General features: G+C 38.9%; 1 protein-coding gene across 1 annotated transcript in view; it reads right to left on the bottom strand.

Annotated features, from left to right (window-relative positions):
* Nucleotides 1-12,042, bottom strand: part of TTN (titin) — a 270,706-nt gene that overhangs the window by 187,819 nt on the left and 70,845 nt on the right. The window contains exons 48-69 of the mRNA XM_064373293.1: nt 10,811-11,374; nt 10,014-10,295; nt 9,635-9,913; nt 8,911-9,189; nt 8,536-8,814; nt 8,131-8,418; nt 7,734-8,012; nt 7,360-7,641; nt 6,987-7,265; nt 6,600-6,878; nt 6,220-6,498; nt 5,810-6,097; nt 5,399-5,677; nt 4,967-5,248; nt 4,591-4,869; nt 3,893-4,171; nt 3,502-3,780; nt 3,112-3,399; nt 2,587-2,865; nt 2,091-2,372; nt 769-1,047; nt 369-650 (exon numbers count right to left, since the gene is read on the bottom strand). Coding sequence (XP_064229363.1) covers nt 369-650; nt 769-1,047; nt 2,091-2,372; nt 2,587-2,865; nt 3,112-3,399; nt 3,502-3,780; nt 3,893-4,171; nt 4,591-4,869; nt 4,967-5,248; nt 5,399-5,677; nt 5,810-6,097; nt 6,220-6,498; nt 6,600-6,878; nt 6,987-7,265; nt 7,360-7,641; nt 7,734-8,012; nt 8,131-8,418; nt 8,536-8,814; nt 8,911-9,189; nt 9,635-9,913; nt 10,014-10,295; nt 10,811-11,374 — 6,465 coding nt within the window. The remainder of the gene's footprint in view (nt 1-368; nt 651-768; nt 1,048-2,090; nt 2,373-2,586; nt 2,866-3,111; nt 3,400-3,501; nt 3,781-3,892; nt 4,172-4,590; nt 4,870-4,966; nt 5,249-5,398; nt 5,678-5,809; nt 6,098-6,219; nt 6,499-6,599; nt 6,879-6,986; nt 7,266-7,359; nt 7,642-7,733; nt 8,013-8,130; nt 8,419-8,535; nt 8,815-8,910; nt 9,190-9,634; nt 9,914-10,013; nt 10,296-10,810; nt 11,375-12,042) is intronic.

Here is a 12,042-nt window from a genome sequence, read left to right as displayed (position 1 = left end):
TAATTTTATGTGCAAGCTTTGCTATGAAATGCCAACCTTTGGACTTCTTGTTAATTTTAACAATTAGTCTTGTAGCACATGCTGAGCTCTGTATTATTTCATGTTTAATCAAAGATAGTTATGATAATACCTGCTAATTGATTAAGGCAGGTAGTTATTAAATAATAAAACAGATGTCTAATTTTTGTTAGAATCACAGAAACAGAAAAGAGTATTTGAAAGATCAACTGTGTCTTTCCTCTAGACCTTCCAAATAGATGAAGATAAATATAGTTCTAGAAGAAATTCAGAAAAAGAGTCTGCTAGTAACTCTTAGTAATACATTCCAGCACTTGGCACCAGTTTCTATCGGGGGCTATTGTACCAACCTAAGACGGTCAGTGTGGCCATGTTCTCCCTCATTCCACCATCATTCTTGATTTGGCAAATATACTTTCCAGCATTAGCTGACTCTGCTTTTGCAAACTGTAGAGTTGCAACATTTTCCACAAATGTAATCCTGATGTTTTCACTTTCTCTAATCACTTCTTCCTTCTCTTTAAGCCACTGGACAAAAATAGGCTGGGCGCCTTCTATGGATGCCTGTAATTCAGCAGGCTCTCCAGCTACAACGGTGAGGCTGTTCAGTTTGGAGACAAATCTTGGTGGTTCTGAACAGGAAAAGATAGATAGAGATTTTTGCAAAGACTGTCCAGATCATGCAAGAGAGAAAAAAATAGGATTTTGCACATTCATGACATTTCTGCCACATGGAAGAACTATGTTTACCTTTCAGTTTTACAGTACAAACGCAAGTATCACTTCCCACTTCGTTCTGTGCTTTGCAGTGGTATTCACCGATGTCTGAAGTGTCCACATTGAGGATGTGAATACTTGCGTGGAAGTTTTTGGATGCAATCTTGTATTTCTTGCTGCTTCTGAGTTGCCGCTTGTCTTTGTACCATACCACGTCAAACGGTGGTGTTCCCGAAAGTTCACATTCAATACTGACTTCAGCATTTTTAAGGGTTTCTACTACAGGAGGGAAGCTGCTAAAAACAGGTGGCTCTGTAAAAAACAAGAATTTCTCATGACTTGGGCTACTGAATTTCACTGAATGAAAGTTTTTTATTTGCCTTTAAATTGGAAGAAAGGTTTAAGGTATTCTAATGGGTAAGCAGAGTCCAGTGCTATCACTATTATGGGATTACAGCCTCAGAAGCCATTCACCTTTACAAGATAACCAGCTGGATGGGCAGAGAACCCAGATAGATCCTAGACGTCATTACTGAACAGTTCAACATTCTGTCTACTCCAGCTTACTGTTGTATCTTAGACTAAAAAGACTGAAACAAAAATTGTAAACAAGCAAGTATAGTAACAAATAGGATCTGCATAAAGTATGGAATTCTACTTTCAAGGATAAAATTTTTTTTTATATGCTCTATAACAGACACTTGGAAGTCATCACAATATCTGTGATCTAAGTCTTCCATTTCAGCAAATGATTACTGGAATAATTGTCTTACAACATGACAAACTTGGCCTTTGTGACAAAAAAAAAAACCACTGGAAAATTGCAGCAAAAAATACAGGTACCATTTGTATCAAGGTACAGTCATATAATTTTTAAAAGATAGGAAGTGATTCTTGAGAGAGGGGAAAAAATATGATTGTCCTGTTTTAAACGTAAGGGTAAAACCTTTATTGTCTTCACTTTGTGTAGATATAGTAAATAGTGCTTGTTGTTAATGATATAGATTATAATGAGAGTGATATATCTGTAAGTTGATTGAGGTGAAAGATTAATTTTAAAATGCCTGCTTCATTTTTTGTGTGCAGTTTTGAAACATCACATTTGATGTTTGGCCAGTGTGTTAAGGTAATCAGAATTATGACACTGGAATAACAAGAAAAGTATTTCAGAATGCCTAGTTACATGTAACCAAAATTCAAGAAGGAAAAACATCTAAAAAGGGAAATAATACTAGCTCAGGAAAATATTCTATGATCTCAAATGGAAACTAAAATGATACTTAAAGAATAAAGAGCTATAATACCCAGGGGAGATGGTTTTCAGTTAATGAGAAACACAAGAATGAGATGTCTACCTTTTACTATAACCTTGGTACTGCAGCTTGTGCTGCCTGCAGGATTCTGAGCCTCACAAATGAAATCTCCACTGTCCTCAGTACCGAGATTGTTCATCTGTATGACGGCCACTGAGTCAATGAAAGTCATTCTGTACTTATCACTGGCTGGAAGTTCGTGTTCATTTCGAAACCATGCAACTCTGATTTCTGGGGATCCAGTTATCTTGCATTCAAGTCGTGCAGAGTCACCTGCTTTCACAATTTTGGATGCTTCTAATTTCTTTACAAACTTTGGTGGTTCTAAAGAGTCAGGAAAGAGGAGAGTATAAGAAAACAGAAATAAATAACAATAGTTAAATTAGGTAGTATGCAGGGAAGAGAAAAAAAGAACAAATACTGTCTACTATGTTAGAAAGAATAATACTTTCTTGATTGTTTAGAGACATTGTAACTGAATACAGAGAGAGCCATAGCCACAGTCAGACAGAAACATAAAACAGTCAAACTTGCACACCTGTCACAAGCAACATTGTAGTACAAGAGTCGCTACCAACATCATTGGTAACATGGCAAGTATACTGTCCAGTCTTAGAAGCATCCACTGAGTAGAGATTTAAGAAGGTAGTCGACCCTTCCAAGCCAATGAAACATTTAGGACCCGAGGTAAGTTCCACATCATCCTTAAACCATTTTATTTTAAATGGTGGTGTTCCCTTTAGTACTGCCTTAAATTCCACTGTAGAATCAGGTATGGCTTGCTGTTGCTCAGGTTTCACTAGGAAGCTTGGTGGTTCTATAGATTTTAAGAGAGATATATTTAATTAAATTGCTTGTAGTTGAATTATTGCAACAGTTTTATGGACATATAAGAAAACACTCCTGAAAAGTGGCAATGGCTGAATATTTCTTGAATGCAATTAATATGTGTCTAAAGAAACAGAATCATAGAGATTTTAGCTCTAAAGGATACAAAAGTAAGAGTGATACATTTAAGAAGCATTCACAAAGAAGAATCAAGAAGAGGTAAAGAAATTCTAACCTTTCACAGTTAAGATGCCACTGCATGCATCATCTCCTGCTACATTTGACACTTTGCATGTGTAATTTGCAGTATCTTCTAATTCCAGATTATTAACTTCTAGAGACACAGTTCTCTCATGGCATACAAGTCTGTATTTTGCACTTGTAGATATTTCTTTTCCATCTTTAAACCACTGAGCACTAATGGGAAGTGAACCAGAAACCTTGCACTCCATATGAATAGAAGAGCCCAAAACTTTATCCATTTTGGTTAATTTTTTGGTGAATGATGGAGGAATATTTTGATCTGTCCAATGCAAACAGCAAAACACATCCATTAATCTCTTGCTATTTGTTTACAAAGGACATAATATAAATAAGGGAAGCTGACTTGGGTGGAGATACAAACCTAGCACTCTCAGGTAGGCATCACAGCTACTGCTTCCAAAGTCATTTTCCACCTTGAAAGTATACTGACCGCTGTCCTGCTTCATTACTGACTGAATCCTAAAACTGGCCACATTATTTTCAAAACTCATTGAAAAGTATCTACTGGGAACAATTTGTTTCCCATCTTTAAGCCATTTCACTTTGAGTTCCGGTGTTCCAGCCACAACACATTCCAAGGTCACCGGATCTTTCTCCGTAACATCAACTGATTTAGGTTTCTCTATGATTTGAGCTGGTTCTGCAGTAAGAATGAAAATGTGGATGAGTTACATTGATAACTCCACTAGAAATAATGTCTGCTCATGATACTATCTCCATAGACTGTCTTTGAAAGAGAACAGCTTACAAACCTTGTACTAAAAGGAAGGCATAACACCTCTCAACTCCTGACTCATTCTTGGCTTGACACGTATATCTCCCACTGTGTCCATTATCCACACTTCTGATGTGGAGTGTAGCCACATTGTCCACAAATGAAATATAAAGGTTATCATCTTCATCAAGAATCTGATCATCCTTTAGCCAGGTTATAGAAATAGGAGGAGAGCCTGCCACAATACTCTGAAAGGTGGCAGAACTTTTTAAAACAGTAGTGGTATTTTCTATCTTCTTAGTGAACGATGGTGGTTCTGTGATTAAATAAGATAGTGTGAAAAGAAGAGACATATTGTAACTCCTACCCATAATCGTAAGATTAAAAAGTGTTACAGAATTTTTTTTTTTTTTTGAGACGGAGTTTCGCTCTTGTTACCCAGGCTGGAGTGCAATGGCGCGATCTCGGCTCACCGCAACCTCCACCTCCTGGGTTCAAGCAATTCTTCTGCCTCAGCCTCCCGAGTAGCTGGGACTACAGGCATGCACCACCATGCCCAGCTAATTTTTGTATTTTTAGTAGAAACGGGGTTTCACCATGTTGACCAGGATGGTCTCGATCTCTTGACCTCGTGATCCACCCGCCTCGGCCTCCCAAAGTGCTGGGATTATAGGTGTGAGCCACTGCACCTGGCCCAGAATTTTTATTTGGTAGGCTGCTTCTTGAATAACTGACCTTTTAGGGCGACTTTAGTACTGCAAGAACAGTTGCCACCTTCATTGGATACAATGCACTGGTATTCCCCAGTGTCAGAAGGGTCACACTTGGTTATATGGAGGTTAAACACAGACACTCTGTCGGTCAATGTGTATTTTTTGCTGCTTCTAATTTCCTTGTTATTCTTCAGCCAAGTGACTTCAAACGGAGATGTTCCCGTAACCTCACACTCCAGCTCCACGTCACTATCTTTTACTACCTCCACAGGCTTCAGCTCTCTGATAAAGGTGGGGGGTTCTAAAGATTCAAAAGGAAGACAGTAGCTTACTCAAGGGAAGACCCCAAACCTATCAGGCAGCACAGCCCAAATGGAGAATAGATTCCAATCACGAACCTTTCACTTTGAGTTCAACGCTGCAGCTCGCCGTGCCTGCGTCATTTCGAGCTTCACAGACATAAGTCCCACTATTTTCTACCCTGGCACCAGAAATCTGGAAAGTGGCTAAACCATCAATGAAGGAAATGCCATGTTTCTGAATGGCTGTTACTTCATTCCCATCTAGATACCAAGACACTCGGATTTCAGGAGTGCCTGTTATTTGGCATTCAAATGTTGTTGACTGTCCATTCCTCAGCACTAAGACTGGACTGGGCTTCTTAATGAATTGAGGAGGTTCTAAAGATGGAAAAAGATTTGTGATGTTGAATATTTTAAAAAACAGGTCACTGGGAAAAACTGCTTTCTTAAGCGCCTTTTCCTCCCACCCCCGTCCCCCAGCAAGAAAATCTAGACAAGCAAGAAAGTGAGGAGATGTAGAGACCAGACCTTTTACAAAGAGAGTGGCTTTACTGGTTGCTGTACCAACATCATTGCTTAGTTGGCAAATGTAAGTTCCAGAATCAAAAGCTTTGGCCGCAAAGAGCTCTAGAATGGTAGAGGTGTCATCCTTCCAGACCGAGCGGGCTGCTCCTGAGTGTAACTCTTTGTTATCTTTAAACCACTTTATTGTCATGGGTGCAGTGCCACCCACAAGAGCCTTTAACTGTACCCTTGTGTTGGGATTGACATCTTGTGACTGTGGCTTTTCCACAAAGTAAGGGGGTTCTGGGTGAAAGAAAAAAGAAGCAAAAAGAAAGAGGAAGTTTTATTTTATAACTTAGTAATAAAGGTAAGAATTGAGAAATGAAAGAAAAATATTTTGTAAGTTCTTGGTAAGTGGAAATAAAATTTGCCAACCTTTGACTGTCAGATGACCGCTGCACTGGTTGTGCCCTGCCTTGTTGGTTGCAGAACAAGTGTATGTCCCACTGTCTGTACCTTCCAGCTGGCTTATTTCCAAGAAGGCAGTATTGTCATGAAAAGAGAATTTGTATTTTTCACTTGCTGATATTTCTTGGTCATCTTTGAACCATTGGATGCTTATGGGATGTGACCCAGCTACTATACATTCTAAGTCAATGAAAGAGCCTTTAATGCTGTCCATTTTCTTCAGCTTTTTGGTGAATGAAGGAGGTATGATAAGATCTATCCAATGATAAAGCAAAGAAAAAAAAAGGTCAATCTACTAATTTGTATTTTTTTTTTTAATTTTAAGAAAGGAAGAGCATGAAAGTGCCAATCCTCTCTGTAGAAGAACAAATACCAACCTAATACATTAATTCTAGCCTTGCAGCTGCTCCTTCCAACATCATTTTGGACCTCGAAAGTATATTCTCCACTATCTCTCTTTTCTGTAGAAATAATCTTCAGTATTGAGACTGTATCAGTGACACTGATTTTATATTTTGAACCCAGGGTCAGTTCTTGACCATCTTTATACCATTTGGCTGTAATCTCCTTAGTCCCTGAAAATTTAACCTGCAAAGTGGCTGGGTCTCCTTGGGTGACGTCTATAGACACAGCCTCCTCAATGATTGTTGCAGGTTCTGTAGAAAACAAAGGCATAGATATGGGTTGTGTATTACCCTCCTGAAAGGCTTACATCTGCATTTCTTCCACAAACCCATGGCAAACTTTCAGAACCAACCTTTTACTGAGAGTAATGCAGAACATCTTTGTATTCCTGCATCATTTTTGGCCTGACATACATATTTCCCATCATGCTTGACTTCAATGCCACTGAGGTACAGACTGGCCACGTTGTTCTCAAAGGTCATTCTTATATTATCATCTTCAGTGATTTCGTCGTTGTCTTTTAACCAAGTCACTGTAATTGGCAAGGAGCCCTTCAGAGTGGCCTGGAAGGCAGCTGTGCCTCCTTGGAGGGAGCTGGTACTCTCGATCTTCTTTATGAAGGATGGGGGTTCTAGCAGAAGAATGAATTCTCAATCAACATTATTCCTAAAGTAAAACTGGCTTAAAAAAATAATTTACTCTTCAGAAGGGCCAGTTCATCACTGGAACCAATACTAACCTCTTAAAGTCACCCTAGCACTGCAGATGCTGCTGCCCACCTCATTGGTCACCCGACACTGGTATTCACCAGCGTCTGTAGCTACAAACTTGAGGATCTGCAGGCTAACCAAGTGATCCTGAATGAAGGTCTTATACTTTCTACCACTTCGCAGGACTGTGTTGTCTTTGAACCAAGTGATCTCAAAGGGAGGACTGCCTGCCACCTCAGCCAGCAACATGACATCATACTCCTTTAAGACTTCAATCGGCTTAAATTCCTTGGTAAAGTAAGGTGACTCTACAGTAAAAAAGGAATGATTTGCATTAAGGGAGGAGGGGTCTGTGCCATGGGCCATAACTTTGGCAACACAAGAGGCAAAGTGAACACAAACCTTTGACTATGATAATACTACTGCAGTGGTCACTGCCAGCCTCATTTTGGGCCTCACACATATATTCACCACTGTCTTCGATGGCAACATCTGTCAGTCTTAGAACTGCAGTAGACTCCACAAAAGACATTCTGTGTTTGCTGCTCTCCTTAATTTCTCTATCATTTGCAAACCATGTTATTTTAATTGGCGGGGTACCAGTTACTTTGCAGGCTAGCTGGGTGGCATCTCCCTTCTTTAACAGCTGTGATGGCTCTAACTTTTCAATAAATGTGGCAGGTTCTGTGGACAGAAAGCAGTTATTAAGAAATATGAGAAAGAGGGAAGAATTTATAACAAGGGTAGCACAAAGATATCAAGAAAACAATGCAAACCTTTTACAAACAAGTTTGCACTGCATTCCACGCCTCCGGCGACATTGCTGACTTTACATGTGTATGTGCCTGAATCAGAGGTTTTTACTGCATAGAGTTCCAGAGAACTCTCTAAAGCTTCTTTGGTAATATAACAGCTTCCACCAGAAACCAGCTCTTTGTTGCCCTTAAACCATCTGATTGTGAGAGGAGTAGATCCTTGGAAAGTGCTCTTCAGGCAGACTGCTGAGCCAGGCAGAACATCCTTTGATCCAGGTTTAGTTACAAAACTGGGTGGTTCTGAAGAAGGAGTATAAGAAAGAATTTCAAAGAATTGAGAGGTCTGATCTAAGGGAAGATAACTTAATTTGAACATAATCTTTAATAAGGAGGATAAAATGCAAAGTCTCCAGCCAACCTTGCACAATCAGGGCTCCACTGCTGTCTTTGCTTCCCACGGAATTTGTGGCTCGACAAGTGAAATTCCCTGCATCATTCATGTCTACCCTGATGATCTCCAAAGAGGCTGTGCCTTCCACAAATGCTATTCTGTATCTGTCAGAAGAAGTGATTTCTTTGCTGTCCTTAAACCAGGACACCCTCATGGGGAGGGAGCCTGCAATTTTGCAGTCCAGTCTGCAGGTACCACTAACAACGCTATCCACGTTGCGCAAGGGCTTGGTAAAAAATGGAGCAATGTCTCGATCTGTTTGTGGCACAAGAAGGGAGAAAAGGTCAATATAGAAAAGTGCTCAGTGATTGATTCTAGGCCATTTGTTGGGTTTCAAACAAATATGTAGCATCGTTTTCTAAAAATACTAACCTAATACAGTGAATGTTGTCTCACAGGAGCTGCTGCCCACTTCATTGGAAATCTCAAATGTGTACTGACCACTATCGTGCAGCTCAGCTGAATAAAATTTGAGTTGGGCAACATTGTTTTTAAAACTTATTCGGTACTTTTTACTGGCGACCAAGGGTCTCCCATCTTTGTACCATTTGGGCTTCAGCTCTGGGGTGCCTGCCACTGTGTACTCCAGTGTGGCTGGGTCTCCTGCTGTCACCTGGATCAGCTCTGCTCGCTCAATGATTTTGGCAGGTTCTACAATGGTACGAAATAGTTAGGATCCTAAATGCATATTAGGGTTTCACTTTAAATGTAAATAGCAATTCGAGGTTTAAGTGTTCCTACACAAACCTTTAACTATTAATTCCCCAACAGATGTTTGGCTTCCAGCTTCATTTTCAGCCAGGCATGTGTATTTGCCTCCGAAACTAATCTGAACATCAGGGATTATCAAGACTGCAACACCATTGGAAAAGCTCATTTTGATTTTTCCATCTTCTCTAATGACCTCTTGTCCTTTCATCCATGTGACAGAAATGGGCTCTGACCCTCTCACAGCAGCTTGTAGGGTAACAGTTTGTCCTGCCAGTGCAATAAAATCATCTACTTTCTTTACAAAGGTTGGAGGTTCTAGTTAAGAAAAGAGAGCATATAAAACATATCAATTCCCAAATACTTTCAACACCATCCATCTATATTTAAGAGTTATATCAAGATTATATTTATCTTGTCCCAATACTACTATTTCATAGTGTTAACTAGAAGAAGAAATAAAAGTTAAGAATAATTATAATTTCATCAAAGAGACAGAGGCATAGAAGATAAATATGTATCAGCTGACAAAATGGCTTATTATGTAATTCCCTTTTGTTATCAGATCATAGATATTTACACTGGTCTCAGGAAAAAGACCAGGTGAAAGTTACTGACTTTGTTCCAAAGGTCCCAGGTCAAACTAAGACAAAACAAATGTAAAAGGATAGGATAAGAGAAGAAAGTACCAATTTTTCTTCCATGGGGTAAGAAAGCTATTTTGACAATTTATTAAAGAGACATGAGGTTTTCAAGCACTAACCTTTGAGTAAGTGTGTTGCCCGACAGCCACACTTGCCGACTTCATTAGCAACAACACATTCATATTCACCAACATCTGCACTATTAAACGAAAAGATCTCCAGACACACAAGAGACTTCTGAGAAAACAATCTGTATTTTTTACTACTTCGAATTTGCTTCTTATCTTTGAACCAGCTAATTTCAAATGGTCCAGTCCCTGAGACTTCACACTGAAGTAGAGCATTTGTTCCTCTCACTATGTCTGCAGGCTCAAGAGTTTTGATGAAAGAAGGAGGTTCTACAAAAGCACGAACACATTGTGTAAGTAAAGGGTAATAGGCAAGTAAAAGGAAAATATTTTCTCAGAAAAATACTGAATGGAAACGCAGTAAACAAACCTTTGATAACTATTTCAGTACTGCAGCTATCACTGCCAACGTCATTCACTGCTTCACATGAGTAACTCCCACTGTCTTCAACTTTTACATTCGTAATATCAAGTATAGCCTCAGAATTGACAAAATATATTCGGACTGTGTTACTTTCACTGAGTTCTTTGTTATTTTTAAACCAAGTAACCTGCATCACAGGTGAGCCCTTCAGTTTGCAATGGAGGCGTGCTGATTCACCTGGGAGCATTAAGTAAGAGGGATCCACCTTCTTCACGAAGGATGGTGGCTCTACATGAAGTTTGCAAAAAAGAAAAAGGAGAAGATGTCTGAAACATAAACTCCACAAAAGAAAAGTAGACATACACAACAAAGAGACCCAACACACATAAAATATCTCCACAAAATTTCTGAAAAAGCTGTGGTGCATTTAATAGGTTCTTATCATTCTAAGACACTTTCCCAGTCTCTTGACTTAAAATAGAACAACAATAAACAAACTACTACACAAAGAACAATTTTATAAAATAAGATGATTAAGGATTGCCCAGACACTTGGAGTTTTTTCTTAGAAGAAATTTTAAGCAAGCCTTGTTAATAGCAGACAATTTAAAAGAACAAAAGGAAGTGAAATTTGAGGAGGATTAAAAAATAAAATCAAACAATGCCAGGACTTTCCCAAACCGTAATATTTGCTGAATGACATGATTTTAATAACAAAGCTTACTGTATTGTTTGACAACAGCTTTTGTACTGAGGATTCCTTACAGAGAAGGAACTGGAAAATACATTCACACGTTTCTTACCTCTGACTGTGACTGTGGTTGAACAGGAGCTGCTTCCAGCCTCATTTGAAGCTGTACAGACATAGGTTCCTGAATCTTTCAGTTTGGCCAAAGGAATCTCAAGTGTTGCTATTTTATCTTCAAAATAGATCTTATAATCTTTCCCTGGGGGGAGTTTTTGCCCATCTTTGTTCCATGTAACTGTGACTTTTCTGTCTTCATCTACTTGGCACTCAAGGTGGACCTTCTTATTGATAGCGGACTGCACGGGCTCTAATTCTTTAATGAAATGTGGCTTGTCAATGATGATCAACTCTGCTTGGCAGATGTCTGCTCCAAACTTGTTAGAAGCCTTACAAGAATAAACTCCTCTATCTTGAATGGTAAGGTTTGAGAGTTCTAAAATGTGTTTATTTTCTACGTCGGAAATCTTGTGGTTAGGTGAAGGTGAGAGTGCAGCACCATCTTTCTGCCAAATGGTTTCTATCACAGGAGTCCCTGTCAGTGTGCAGAGGAACTTGGCTGCCTTACCCACAAAAGTCGTAAGGGACTTAGGCCTGGAGAGAAAGGTTGGTGGATATGCCTCTGCAAAAGAAATTTTTTCCAGCATTACATTTAGTCCCCACCAAAGCACTTGCTGTAATTATATATTCCAAGACAGAGAAAAGATGAGTTAAGTCTTTAGATAAACATGAGCCATAACTTAAAGTAGAGTAATGTGTTAATAAGAACAAAAGATTGTCAAAGGAAAGGGATGAGAGTGTTCTTTATAAAGGAGCAAGATATCACTTTACTTGTCTCTATCAAAGAAAAGACAAGTGTTTCTTTATTAAGTAACGTTGCTAAAGATTTGTCCATTTTAGTGGCTGATTAATTATTTGATAAGCTATTCAACTGATACTTTAATTCTGCAAATTAGGAGACTATGTAAGGAAGATAAAATGTATTTGACTCTTCTGAAGAGTAAGGATATCAAATGATGAGAAGATTGAAGTAGTTTTGTAATGTCTTTCTAACCTTAATGTCAACTGCCTGGAAATTCTTATATGGAGTAACTATGAATGCATCCTCTAGGCCAACTCAAACTTGTAAAAATATTTAATAGCAACAACTTCCCCTTTCCATTCTGCATCTTGAAGCAAGAGTTTTAGAACCTCTGTTTTTAATTTTTTTGAGTCATCCTTCTTTTCCTTTCCTCTTATTATCTGAAGCTTCCATAATAGTCCCATTCCTAAATTGACCTAATTTGAGTG

This window comes from Aotus nancymaae, unplaced genomic scaffold (genome assembly GCF_030222135.1).
Source record: "Aotus nancymaae isolate 86718 unplaced genomic scaffold, 86718_ANA_hifiasm-v0.15.2.pri h1tg000008l, whole genome shotgun sequence".
Taxonomy (NCBI): Eukaryota; Metazoa; Chordata; class Mammalia; order Primates; family Aotidae; genus Aotus; species Aotus nancymaae.
The sequence above is the reverse complement of the archived record's forward strand: the minus strand, read 5'-3'. Positions and strand labels throughout refer to the sequence as shown.